We start from the raw sequence: 14,713 nt of genomic DNA on the forward strand, positions 1-14,713 counted from the left end.
CCCCTTCCATTTTCCCGTCCGGCCGGCGGCCAACACCCGCCACAACCATGGCCCGCGCCACTACCGCCCGGCACCACCTCCTCCTCCTCCTCTGCCTCTCCATCGCCGCGGCCACCGCGCGGGCGCACGGCGGGGGGGACGCGGATGCGGACGGCGGCGACTCCCCGGCGCCCGACCTGCGCGCGCGCGGCCTGGTGGCGGCCAAGCTGTGGTGCCTGGCGGTGGTGTTCGCGGGCACGCTGCTGGGCGGGGTGTCCCCCTACTTCCTGCGCTGGAACGAGGCGTTCCTCGCGCTGGGCACGCAGTTCGCCGGCGGGGTCTTCCTCGGCACGGCGCTCATGCACTTCCTCAGCGACGCCGACGAGACATTCGGGGACCTGCTCCCGGACAGCGCCTACCCCTGGGCGTTCATGCTCGCCTGCGCCGGCTACGTCGTCACCACGCTCGCCGACGTCGTCATCGCCCACATCGTCTCGCGGGGACGCGCCGCCGTTGGTTCCCGCGGCGGCGGCGGTGCAGGTCAGTAACCGCAGCGAGTTCACGTGTCACCCTCTCCATGGAATGCTCTGCTTTTGACAGTGCCGCGTGAGCTGGGGGCGGTGAGGTGTTCGCCTGTCATGAAGCTGGCGGCTTGGGGTTCGGTTTAATGCACTCTTAATTCACTTTTTGCTGCTGCCAGCTTAAGTAGTAATTGTTAGTTCGGCACTAGTCTAGTACACACTGCAGATTCAGATTAGTGGGGGCTCTTGGACAAATTTACAGCTCCGATTAGTTTGGCTGCTAATGATCACTCTGATTGCACCAGCACATACAAGACAGGGTGCAAGTTCAGGTTTCTGCAGTATGCAGCAATCCTGTTCTTGAGATTTTTTTTGTTCTCCTTTTCTTAGAATAAATTGACATGTTCTGAGGGATGATTAAGGGGAGATTCAGTTAGACTGGATAGAAACAAACAAAAATGGGTGTCACGAGAGTTATCCGATTCAATTATGTGGGGAATCAAAATGCGTGCACGAAATGGGAACATCTATATATATCGAGAATCTGAACAGCCAGGTATCATTCAGAGAAGGCTATACTACGTAACTCTTTACTGTGCATTGGTTGTCACGTTTCGTCCATAAGCAATTTTTGTTTCTGCATGAACTGTATTCAGTCGATGCTTACTATTCTCAGATGTTTATGATTCACTTCTTTTTGTACTATTTTCTCGTCCAGGCCTTGAGGAGGGCAAGGTGAGCACCCCAAACGGCACCAGCTCTGAGCCACAGCAAGCTGTAAGTTAGTAGTTCAGTTTCTAAATTCGACCTTTGACCAAGTCTGACCATGTCAATACCTGCTCAATTTCCCCTAACAAAACAGAACTTAATCTACAAAGCCTTATGATCTTATCGCTTGTTTTGTGGTGTCGTGCAGGATGCGCACGGATCTGATCACTCGGTGGCATCAATGCTGCGCAACGCGAGCACCCTGGGAGATAGCATTCTGCTCATCGCCGCCCTCTGCTTTCACTCCGTCTTCGAAGGCATCGCCATCGGAGTCGCTGGTAAGGTCAAGTTGGATAGAGATAGTGGTATATGGATGCTTCCCAGCTTTGTTCGCTGCTTCCAGCTTGCAGATGACGCTGTCTTTGCTTGACTTACGAGTCATTGCCAAATGTCTCTATCGTTCTCGCGGGCAAAGTTGTCGAGCTTAGTTTAATCTGAGTAGAAGAACAGATTATCAACGGTAGGTAATAAGTGCAAATGCGATGCATGGAAGGACGATATACTTGCAGGGGTCAACTGAATCTGAAGTCTTGATAAAGACTAGGGGGAATTCTCAATTGATCTTTTGTCCAAGTTGGGTTAGTGTCTAGCTACTCGGTCAAAGCGAAAGGAGCCTACAGATTGAGCACAGCCGGAATAATAGGCTGATCGTTCTTCCAAGAATTTTGTTTTTTTGCATTCCCTTCCTGATATTTGTTCACGCATTGTTTCAGTGCAGTCATTGTCATGCATGCTTTTACTCGTTCCGGTCTTGGATTTAGATGCCCATCCAGATAGATGCTCTGAACTTCTCTTCCTAGCCAGTCCTTCAGAATCCACTTCATTCATCTGCTGAATGAGTTTCAAGCATTATTTCTTAGCATTTCAGAACCTGCTCAATCCGTTTAAACAAAAAGATTAATTCTATGAAAATCTGTAAACACTTCTGAGGTTTCATTAGCTTAGCATCTCTAATTCTTGGGTGCAACTTAGCAGTTGTTACAGAGCATTGACTTGCCAAAACTGATCCAACTCTGCAGAGACGAAGGCTGACGCGTGGAAGGCGCTGTGGACCATCAGCCTGCACAAGATCTTCGCGGCGATCGCCATGGGCATCGCGCTGCTCCGGATGCTCCCGAACCGGCCGCTCCTCTCCTGCTTCGCCTACGCCTTCGCGTTCGCCATCTCGAGCCCCATCGGCGTCGGCGTCGGCATCGTCATCGACGCCACCACGCAGGGCCGGGTGGCCGACTGGATCTTCGCCGTCTCCATGGGCCTCGCCACGGGCATCTTCGTCTACGTCTCCATCAACCACCTCCTCTCCAAGGGGTACAAGCCCCGGAGGCCCGTCGCCGTGGACACGCCGGTCGGCAGGTGGCTCGCCGTGGTGCTCGGCGTGGCCGTCATCGCCGTTGTCATGATATGGGACACCTGATGTGAGAGATAGAGAGACATGGGATTATTATGCAGAGTTTGGGGCGTTTGGTTCTTGCAGGAGGGAGTGAGGGACTTTTCTTATATTATACTAGATTTGAAGGGAATTTGTGCCAAATTGCTTTGGGAAATTGTGCCAAATCTCCAGGTAAAGAGATCAACTTTCTCGAGGCAAGGTCGTAAGGTTTCGATAAATCTTTTTTTTTTTTGAGAAAGCGTAAGGTTTCGAATTTTCGATAAATCCTGTTTCCCCAGACACGGAGCCATACGCCATCAAGCCCATCACGCAAGCCTTCCACTGGGCTGGTGGGCTGACGCCAAGCACAATTTCAGCCCAATCTTAAAATGTTTTGATTTTATATCAAACAAAAAGCTGAAATTGTGGGTATTGTCTTTTCATAATATTACAAAGGATTTTTCATTTCCTTTTAATTCATTTATTTCAGATTCCGTTAACAAAGTAAAAAAGAGGGGCAAATGGAACCCTCGTTTTTAAAAAGCTGGGGTAAAACCACGAAGTCACAAAGTTACTGAAATTGATGGTAAAATCACAATTTGCATTCATTCGTAGGTGGATGGTGAAAGTCTAAAAGTTTGAGCGGCGGGAATCGTAAAATAAGATGTATTTTGAATTGGATGGGTAAAATAAGATGTATTTTGAATTGGATGGGCTGCAGTATTGCTAGCAGTTAAGTGAATAGAAGTGCAGAAGCTTGTATACCAGATTTTCATTGGCTTAGACAATAACTCCTTTTACCAAAAGAAAATTAGTCAACTAAGAGTTAGTATTAGGTAGAGTTTTGTGACAAAGTGAGATATAATGTGATGGTTCAGTTCTAGTTTTGAGAGATGGGCACTACTACAGAAACACTTTTGCGAGGCGGTCAAAAACGCTTTTCCGAGGCGGGCAGCCCAATCACCTCGGAGCTATCGCTGCAGTTAATGGAGGAATTTCCAGAGGTGGTTAGACAGGACCGCCTCGGTTAATAAAAAAATTAAAAAAAGGCGAGGCCCGCCGAGCCCATCGGTGTGTCGCCACCGGATCTGGGCTGCCGTCGCCGCGCTGTGGAGCCCCGCGGTCGTGGAGGCCCCGCGCTGCCGGATCCGACCGCGTCCTCGCCGGATCCGGCCGCGTCTCGCCGGATCCAGCCTCCCCGCCGGGGAGGGGAGGGGAGCCGCCACCGCCGCAGGGTCTGCGCGCCCGACGCCGGGCCACGCGAGCCCCCCCGCCCCCGCCGAGCGGGGCCTTCGCTGGGGCCGCCCGCCCCCGCGCCGGGCCACGCCGCCGCCGGGGCTGCGCGCCCCCGCGCCGGGCCGCTTGCCCCCACGTCGGGCCGAGCCGCATCAACGCAGGGGCCGCGGGATCCCACGCCTTGGCCGCCAATGCCGGGCCCGCTCCCGCGCAGCCGGGAGAGGGAGAGTGAGGGAATGGCGAGGGAGAGGAGGGCCGCCTCGCCCAGCGCCGCCGGTGGGTTCAGAGAGAGAGAGAGATGATGGAGATGGAAGAGATGCTTGTGGTGGGGAGGAGAGAATAAGTCACGGGAGAGGATAGGGTGAAGCGTCCCCTCTTTCAAGATGACTAAATGTGATGCAAATATCAGTCCCAGGAGGCTGGTAACACATTTATTACATCATATGGTTCATTACCGTACAAACCGTCGAGGTAGTGGGCACTGAAGCACCACTATCACGAGGGACAACATAAGTACTACAAGCCACACTAAAATGTTGACGAAATCTAAGATAACATCAGAGTCTTGCGCCATTAGAAGCTTCCTGTGGAGACCCTGAACCACAGGCAGGGTTGGGTGCAGGACGATCACCTACTCAACGTCTTCAGGCACGATGTCTGGATCTTCCTCTGTAAAAACTAAGCAAGAGTGAGTACATACGTACTCAACAAGTTCAACCACACCCACGGAGGGGGTATAAACAGAGGATATGCACAGAATAAATCAAGGATAGGGCTAAGATTTAATTTGCGGAAAGCTAACACATGCAAGGGGAGTTTATTTTATAAAAGGGTTTACTCAAAACATTTCTTTAGTAATCGAATAAAAAGCGGAGTTGATCCTACACAAGGGACCCAAGTTTTAATGCTACCGGACTCCCCGTCCACAGTAGCCCACAGCACCACTGCCGGACGCTTCCAAAACAACTCACACCACAAAACCAACCATCCCAAATGCCTAGTGAAGTGACCATGCCGTAACTCGTCCAATACCGTGGACACGGCTATTCGAATAGATTTTACACTCTGCAGAGGTTGTACACTTTACCCACAAGTAGGGTACCGCCTCACGAACACCTTGGTGTCGCTGCGGATCCTATCAAAGCCATTATCCACCTTAGCTGAATCTGACTAGCCAACACGGAAGCAATCATGGGGTTAATGTCATAACCGGAACCTGGCTAAAGCGTCCCCTCATAAGAGAAGACTTAAATGTGATACAAACATCAGTCCCAGGAGGCTGATGCCACATTTATTACATCAGATGGTTCATTACCGTACAAACCTCCGAGGAGGACACTCGATACAGATGATAATAACTAGTAACCAAGCTACAACATAACACCAGACCGCAACCCACATGGGGTCTAACTCGGGCTCAGAGTACTGCGTCAGCGAAAACATCCTGAACAGGGCCGGTTCCACAGGCAAGGTTGGGTGTAGAACGATAACCCTACTCGGCGTCGTCTGATACGAAGTCTGGGTCTTCTTCTGTAAAAAATAAGAATGGGGTGAGTACAAACGTACTCATCAAGTCCAACCACACCCACGGAGGGGGGTTATATCAGAATAATATGCACAGGTAAATCAAGGGTAAGGTTACGGTTTAATTTGCAGAAAGCTAATTTTTATGCAGGGGTTTATTTAGCAGAAAACACTTCAGAAACCAGTTTTTGTATTGAGTAACACGGAGTTCAAGTTTTAAACTGCTACCGGACTCCCCGTCCGTCGTAACACGCGACACAACTGCCGGACACAATTCCAAAACAACTCACACCAGCCCATCCCAATAAAACACTAGTTATGTGACCACACCGTAACTCGCCCAATACCGTGGGCACGGCTATTCGAATAGCTTTTAACTCTGCAGAGGTGTGCAACTTTACCCACAAGCGGGTACCACAACACGAGCACCGAAGTGTCGGTGTAGATCCCGACATAGCCATTACCCACCTTAGCTAAACCTGACTAGCCATCACGGGATGCACCAAGGGGTCATCGACCGTTCACTTAGGTATAACCGGGCATAAGTCACTCGGGGCTTATCCCTTTTCCTTAGTCACCCGTTGCTCTCAGCTCTCCTGATGGCTATCAAATTAACTAGTGGGATTTATGCTAAGCCATTGCCCATTCAACGGTCGAGTGGTTTGCACGAAAATAGAGTTAGGTGAGATGACACACCAACTCGGTCCTTAGACACGACAAGATGGAAATCTCCCTTCTTTGCCCTGCCACACAGGCACAAGCACACCAAATGGCAAATCACGCAGAAATGCCATCCATCCCGTCTAAACTCATTTTTCAAAAACACCACTTTTATCCCATCCCACATACGCACACATTTTCTTTATAAAAATAAATCATATTATGAGTAAAGTCCTAAGCATTCTAATATCGATTAACGTCCAAGCAAAATCAGACATTAATCTAGGTGGTCAAGGAATGGTCATCACAAATCAAGGGGTGGCTATCCAACCGTGTTTTTATGCAAGTAAAACGTATGCAATTTTATAAAGCAGGCCATTGGGTTGTGTTTATAAAAACTAGGACAGAAACATGCATCAAAGGATGGGATTGAACTTGCCGTCTTCAAAGCCTTCTGGGATGTCCTGTCCTTCGGGCTCGGGGTCGCGGAATGGGTCCTCATTCACCTGCTCACAGTACTACTCATTGACGGGCTCTCCTTCGTTCACTCCGTGGTCTACAGCGTACACAAACAAGCACACAATCAATACACAGAAAATAAAGATCTATCGTTGAGCTCGAATCGGGAACGCATAAGATAAGGGGTACGGAGTAATATTTTCGAGTGGTTTCTAAATGGCATGGCCGAAACTAAGTTAAGAGAGGTGTGGTAAAGTTTCGGGCCGATCAGAGTTCGTTAGGTGCATGGAATAATAGGTTATGTAGGGGTTTAGGGTTTAAATAAGGGGTCAGGGACCTTGTTGTAATTATTCTTGGGCAGGCAGGGGCCTGTTTGTAATTTCTAGAAATATCTGGACTATTTTGGAAGGGTCAATGGTTTATTTAGAACCATGTTTGTATAAGGGAGGGGTTTATTTTTGAAATAGGATAAAGGGCATGGTTTACTTTGCAAAATGGTTAAAGAGGGGGGGACTCTTAACCAAATAAGAGGGAAAGGAGGGGGCTTGGGGCAAATTTGCCCCCTTCTTCCTCCTCCCTCTATAGGAAACAGAGGAGGAGCCGAGCGGCGCCGGTGGCGGCCCGATTCGGGCGCTCTGGGTCTCGGCGGCGGCTCGGGATAGAGGGGAAAGGAAGAGGGGAGCCCGCGGGGTTGATCCCCGGCCGTAGCTCGGGCGGAGGTGGCCCGGGGCGGCCTGGCCGCAACGGCATGCGGCAGCGGTCGGCGGGGCTTCGGGCCGGCGCTTCTGGGGGTGCGGTGGCGATCAAGGAGGGAGAAAGAGCATGAGGGAGCCATGGGGGTGTCATCCCCTACCTTGATTTGGGCCGAGGAGCAGTGGGAAGGGGGCTCCGCGGTGGCCGGCGGCGGCAATGGCAAGCGGCAGCGCTGTAAGCTAGAAATGGAGGGCTGGGGTGGCGGAGGTGGCTGTGGAGTGGAGAGGCGGCGTGGCCGGTCCCTTTTATAGGGCGAGAAAGGCGGTGGCGACGCCGGGGTAGGTGGCCGGCTCAGCGAGGTCCACGAGCGGCCATTAATGGCGCTCCGGCGTCGCGACGCGGCGTGCGGGCGGTGGCGCTGAGTTGACGGCGGAGTTGACGACGCGCTCTGCGGGGCAGCTGGGCGGTGGTGAGGCGACGTGACGCCTAAGGCAGGCGGCGATCGTGTGCAGGCGGCGCTGTTCCGAGGTCGCCGGCGCAGTGCGGCGTCAACGGCGGTCGGCCGGTGGCGTGTCGCGTCGCGGCGTGCCGTGCGTGCGCGTGGAGGCGGTCTGGAGCGGTCGTGCTCACACGCGCTGGCGCGCGGGCCTGCGGCCGTGGTGCAGCGTGGCCGTCGCGGCTCGGCGCGCCGAGCGCCGTGTGCGCGGGTGCACGGCCAGTCCGGGGCGACGCGCGTGCACGCGGCCGAGCGGTGCTGCAGGCCAGGGTGGGGAGCGTGGCCGGCCGAGCGGCTGCGGAGCGGGGCGAGGGGGTAAGCGGCGTTCGGGCGCACGCGCGGGAGCGGAGCAGAGAGGCGTGGCGGGGTGCTGCTCGGGCAGGCGCGACGGGGAAGGAAGGGAGGAAAGAGGGAAGGGAGGGAGAAAAGAAAAGAAATAGAGAAAAGGGAGAAAAGAAAAGAAAGAAAGAAAAAAATGGAAAATGGAAAAGAAATGGAGAAAAAGGAGAAGAAAAATGGGAAGGGGAAAAGGGAAGGAGGGGGAAAAAGCGGGCACGCGCTGGCGGCGATCGCGGGGTGCGCGGGCCAGCGGGCGGCGTGCGCGGTCGGGTGCGCGCCAGGGAGGAGAGGGAGGAAAAAGGAGAAAGAGAGGGAGAGATTCGCGGCGATTGGACGCGACGTGTCGCGCTGGATGGGAAATGGATGGGACGTGCATTGAAATCGGGTGTCGGGTTGATCAGGAGAAAATTCCGGGACTAGGGTTCAGGGTTTAAGGGGGAGTCGAGCTCAATGACGAAAAACAACCTTAGCGCACGATTTATTTTAGTAAATTTTTGGGATGTTACAAACCTACCCCACTTAAAATGAATCTCATCCTCGAGATTCGACTGGTTTCTAAATAGGTGGGGAAATTCCTTCTTCAGAGCGTCTTCGCGTTCCCACGTCGCTTCTTCTATTCCGTGTCTGCTCCACTGCACTCTGCACATCCGCACTTCGGAGTTTCTGGTCCTCCTGGTGACAGTGTCTAGAATTTTGATCGGTATTTCCTGGTACCGCAGGTCTGGCTATAGATCTATTGTTTCTACTGGCACGTGCTCCGCCTCGGGTACCCTCAAACACCTTCTTAATTGCGAGACATGAAAGATTGGATAGATATCCGACATTTCCTCCGGTAGCTCTAGGCGATATGCTACTGTTCCAACTTCATTTAGAACTTGGTATGGTCCAATGTATCGAGGAGCCAACTTTCCTTGTACCTGAAATCTTCGGGTTCCTCGAATGGGTGACACCTTGAGATACATGAAATCTCCTGGGTTGAAATTTATTTCCCGTCTTTTCTTGTCGGCGTAGCTCTTCTGTCGGGACTGGGCCGCTTTTAGCTTTTCTCTAATCTCGGCGACTCTTTCTTCTGCTTCCTTTATGAGTGTGGGGCCGACTAGGGCACGTTCTCCAACTTCTGACCACATCAGCAGTGTTCTGCACTTCCTTCCGTAGAGAGCTTCAAACGATGACATGCCCAAGCTTGCTTGGTACCCGTTGTTATATGAAAATTCTGCATAAGGTAAACTTTGTTCCCAGTCCTTGCCATAGGTGAGAACACATGCTCTCAACATATCTTCCATAATCTGATTCACTCTTTTTGTCCGACCCTCCGTCTGTGGGTGATAAGCGGAGCTGAAATCCAATTTGGTGCCCATGGCTTTATGCAAACTTTTCCAAAATCTAGAGGTAAACTGGGTCCCTCTATCTGAAACAATTCGACTGGGTACACCATGCAACTTCACTATGTTTTCCACATAGAGCTTGGCTAGCTTTTCTCCGCCATAGTTGGTTCGTACGGGTATGAAGTGAGCCGATTTAGTGAGTCGGTCCACTATTACCCATATGGAGTCATGTCCTTTCTGGGTCCTAGGCAGACCCACCACAAAATCCATTCCTATTTCGTCCCACTTCCAAACCGGGATAGGTAGGGGTTGCAACAGCCCTGCTGGCTTCTGATGTTCGGCCTTGATCCTTTGACAAGTATCACAACGGGCGACAAATCGTGCAATATCTGTCTTCATCCCATCCCACCAATATTTCTGTCTTAAGTCCATATAAATTTTGGTGGATCCTGGGTGAATGGAGTATGCCGAGTTGTGAGCTTCGTCCATGATTATTTGCCTGAAGTCTCCTTTCTGGGGTACACAGATTCTGTCTTTATACCATAACGTTCTCTTATTATCCACTCTAAAATCTGGTGCCTTATTTTCTCCAGTCTGCCTCCGGATTTCCATCAGCCTCTTGTCCGATCTTTGTGCTTTTCTGATTCTTTCCTCTAGTGTGGATTGAACATTCAGCACTTGGCTGGAGCCTCGAGGAGCAATGTGCACATTTAATCGTGCCATCTCCTCGCGCAGATGGTCATCTTTGGGTCCATAGGATTTCCGACTTAAGGCATCGGCTACTACGTTTGCCTTTCCGAGGTGATAATGGATTTCCAGATTATAATCCTTAACCAACTCCAACCATCTCCTTTGCCTTAAGTTCAGATCCGGCTGGGTGAAAATGTACTTTAGGCTCTTGTGGTCGGTATAGATTTCGCACTTATTTCCAATCAGATAATGCCTCCAAATCTTAAGTGCGTGCACTACGGCTGCAAGTTCCAAATCATGGGTCAGGTAGTTCTGCTCATGAGACCTGAGCTGGCGGGAAGCATATGCAACTACTTTCCCGTCTTGCATTATCACACAACCCAATCCTTGTCGGGATGCATCACAATAGATGACAAAATCCCGATGAATGTCTGGTAGGGTTAGTACTGGGGCGGTCGTCAGTCTTCGCTTCAATTCCTGGAAACTCCTCTCACACGACTCCGTCCAGGTGAATTTCTTCTCCTTCTTGAGTAGCTCCGTCATGGGTCGGGCTATCTTAGAAAATCCTTCAGTGAATCTCCGATAATACCCAGCTAACCCAAGAAAACTTCTGATCTCACTGATGTTGGTCGGTGGTTGCCAGTTGGAGACTGCTTCGACCTTCTCGGGATCCAATGCTACTCCTTCCGCGGTCAGAATATGACCAAGGAAGGCTACTTTCTCCAGCCAGAACTCACACTTGCTGAATTTGGCGTATAGCCTATGCACTCTCAGCTTTTCCAAAAACTACCCTCAGGTGTTGTTCGTGCTCCTGAATACTCTTCGAGTAAATAAGTATGTCGTCGATGAAGACTACGACAAACTTATCTATCCATTCCGAGGATCACATCTTCGAGTAAAGAGAGAAGGGAGGGAGAAAAGAAAAGAAATAGAGAAAAGGGAGAAAAGAAAAGAAAAAAAGAAAAAAATGGAAAAGGGAAAAGAAATGGAGAAAAAGGAGAAGAAAAATGGGAAGGGGAAAAAGGAAGGAGGGGGGAAAAGCGGGCACGCGCCGGCGGCGATCGCGGGGTGCGCGGGCCAGCGGGCGGCGTGCGCGGTCGGGTGCGCACCAGGGAGGAGAGGGAGGAAAAAGGAGAAAGAGAGGGAGAGATTCGCGGCGGTCGGACGCGACGCGTCGCGCTGGATGGGAAATGGATGGGACGTGCGTTGAAATCGGGTGTCGGGTTGATCAGGAGAAAATTCCGGGACTAGGGTTCAGGGTTTAAGGGGGAGTCGAGCTCAATGACGAAAAACAACCTTAGCGCATGATTTATTTTAGTAAATTTTTGGGATGTTACACTGGCTCACACAGATCGTATTCCTTTTCCATGATCTCCCATTGCTCACCAGCTCTCCTATTGGCTAGCAGAACAACTAGGGGGGTTTATGCTAAGCCGTTGCCCACACAACGGTCGAGTGGTTGTACGATAAGTGGGTTAGGCAAGATAACACATCAACTCGGTTCTTAATTGCGACAAAATGGGCATCTTCCCACCTTGCTCAACCACAACAGGTACGAGCCTACCTTATGGCAAGTCACACAGATATGCCATTCATTCATTTCGTCTAATTACTCTTTTCTTTGCTTTCCAACACTCCCATTTACCCTTTCTCAAAACTCACGCATTTCTTTATTTGAAAAACGCTTGGTGATTATATTTGTAAAGTCATAAAATGAGAATTAAGACCCTAAGCGTTTCTAGCAGTAGTTAATGTCCATCAGAGGAGATCATGAATAGACATTAATCTAGGTCATCAAGGAACAGTCATAACAATCAATAACAATCAAGGGGTGGCTATCCAACCGTGTCTTGCAATAAACAATGCATTTTATAAAATAGCCCAATATGTTGTGTTTATAAAATTGGGATAAATATGCATCAAAGGGTGAGATTGAACTTGCCGTTTTCAAAGTCTTCCGGGAGTTTCTGCTCGCGGTACGGGTTTTCTGGCTCCGGCTCGCGGTACTGGTCTCCAAACTCCTCAGCATTCTCCTCCTCGATCACTCCGTCAGCTTACCAGCGAGAACGGCGCAACAACAAGCAAACACAACCGAGCACAAATATAAAATAAAATGAGTTCAGACGGAGACAAAGTTGGAGGAATAGATAGTACATGATTTTATAGGAATTTAGGAAAAAGAATCAACTGAATCAGAGCTTGAATGAGTGAGATAATGTAGTTATAAGATTGGGTGCTTAACAAAATTCCAAAAATTGAGATGACATAAGTTGTATAAGGCTGTTAGCTAGGCTCATGCGTGGGGTGTTTTTGGGGCTGCTGGTTTGGGCTTTGCGGTTAAGACTTGGGCTGGTGTTTTAGGGCTAGTGACGTGGGCACCTGGTCCACCACAAGGCCCACGAGCATGAGCTTTTATGTGTTCACGGGAAGGGGACAGAACACGACCTCCTCAGCGGCGGCAGCGGCAGCGCCAGTACCCCCGGTGGTAGCTCACCGGAGCTCCGCCGGAATCAAGCTATAGGCCACCATTTCCAAATTCGAGGGCACGGTGAGAGAGAGGAGGGCGAAGGGGTTTCATTCCGGTGACTCCGGGCAGGGTAAAGCGAGCGGAAGGGGGTCCTGTAACAATCCAAAAATTAGGGATTAAATGAAAATCAAACCTTACACGTGGACCCCACATGTCACCCTCCCCTCTCCCATACTTCCCCCTATGCTGCACGTCGCAGTAATGGCGCCGACGCCTCCCGAAGCCGCTGTGCGTGCCGTCATGGAGAGCGATCCCGATTTCCCGGCCGTCGAGCGTCGCCAAGTCGTTCCCGGCACCGTTCCGAGCTCGCCACCTGCCACATTCCCGTTTACGCGCTCCCGTTCCTCTCCTTTTCCTCCCTGAGTTCGCCATGGACGGAGAGTGAGCAAGCTCACTGTCTCCAGCCGATTCCGCGAGCTTCTCCCCATGGAATTCAAATCCCTCGCAACCGAAGTTCCTCCACGTCCATAGCATCCTCCTCGACCTCTCCTTCACGAGCCCCCTCGACCAGAGCACCGGGAATCCTTGATTTCGCGGCCGCCGGTCACCAGTGAGCTCGAGCACCGCCTCAACGCCGACAACCCACCTCCGACCACCGTTCTCTTCGCCCAACAGCTCAAATCGACCCTAGGTGATGCACTGAAGCTCATGCTCCCCTTACTTTTCCACGTTCACCAAGTTTCCACGCTCGATTTCGACCACGCCGCCGCCGGCCGAACTGCGCCGTCGCTGCCGTGCGCCACGAGCCGCCTCTGCACCACCCCCCGCCCCGTTTGCGCGCGCACCGGCGTCGCCCGAGGCCGCTGATGCTCGCACCGTGCCGCTCCGCCGCCGCCTGACCTCGCCGCCGCCGGCACGAGCCGCGCCACCGCCTCCCCTGCCCTAGCGCCGCCGCTGGCGCGACTGCGCACCGCCGCCACCGCCTCTCCGCCCTCCCCCGCGCCGCACCGCCACCGCGGCCTGGGCGCGCGAGCCAAGGGCCCCGCCGCCGCCCTGCTCGCCGTCGGCCGGCGCTGCCGCCGCGGCCTCACCCCAGCGCCGCCGCGAGCCGCGCGCCTTGTCGCGTTGCCCCCCCTCTGTTTTGGGTCACCGACCAAAGGGGCCCACGGGTCAGGGGTTAAAAAGTTTTCTTTATTTTGTGTTTTATTTCAGCTGTAATTTGTAAACTCCATATAAATTCAATAAAAATGCGAAAAATATGAAATAAATTTTGTTGGGTTTGTTAGGGTAAGATCTATAGAGGAAAAATATCCACAGTGGCAAAATGACCTTTTTACCCCTGCAAGAATTTAGATTGTGTTTAGTCTTGCTTAATTAGTTTCTATAGATTTGTTAATCTAAAAATTATGAAATTTTTGCAGTAACTTACTTTAAACATGAGTGATCCACCATAAAATTTTCATACTCATAGGACCTAGTTTAGTATATGAATATAATATGTAACCAAACTTAATTATATGTATAGGTATAATAATATTTATTTTACATGTAGATTTTTATACAAATTATAAGAGGCAAATAATAATGTCTTTGCTAGTCATATTTTATTTTATAATAAATCATGCTCTAATTGATAATTTGGCTTCTAATTGTTACTAACACTTAGGGTTAAAGTTAATTATCACCATACATGCGTCATTCTATGTAAATTGTTAATTTGTTTAATGTTTATCTTCTAGTGGCAAAGTCATGTTAGCATTTACTCATTGTCTCATATGCATGGCATTTACTCATTATCTCATATGCATACATATAGAATCCGCGACCGAGGAAGTCGTGTACGAGGTGATCGCGGAGCCGCAGGAACAGACGGAGCCAGCCCCGCAGGCGTTTCGTGACGACCCGGCCCAAAGCCCAGTGGACACTAGCTTTGAGCAGCAGCCCACAGGCAAGCCCCGGTGCATGTCCTAGTATTTTAAAAATTATGACATCCATATATGTTGCTAGTACTTATGCATTACGTTTTAGGAGTTGATCTGAAACCTAGTTGCATGATCCGTAGTTCCTTGAGTTGTACTAGTATGTATAGGGCGATAGAAACGCTATGCTTAATAAGTATCGATAGAAGTCGAGTGACTGCTTGTCACTTGCGAGATATAGGATGTTTAGAAGATGAGTAATTTCCAG

General features: G+C 50.8%; 1 protein-coding gene across 1 annotated transcript; it reads left to right on the forward strand.

The window, feature by feature from the left end:
• Positions 1-2,876, forward strand: LOC120652075 (zinc transporter 2-like). Its single transcript, XM_039929777.1, has 4 exons — positions 1-519; positions 1,219-1,277; positions 1,417-1,546; positions 2,288-2,876. The coding sequence occupies exons 1-4, from the start codon at positions 48-50 to the stop codon at positions 2,680-2,682; spliced, it is 1,056 nt and encodes a 351-aa protein (XP_039785711.1). The 5' UTR covers positions 1-47; the 3' UTR covers positions 2,683-2,876.
• Positions 2,877-14,713: the final 11,837 nt, after the last annotated feature.

This window comes from Panicum virgatum, chromosome 9K, assembly GCF_016808335.1.
Source record: "Panicum virgatum strain AP13 chromosome 9K, P.virgatum_v5, whole genome shotgun sequence".
In the NCBI taxonomy this organism is placed as follows: Eukaryota; Viridiplantae; Streptophyta; class Magnoliopsida; order Poales; family Poaceae; genus Panicum; species Panicum virgatum.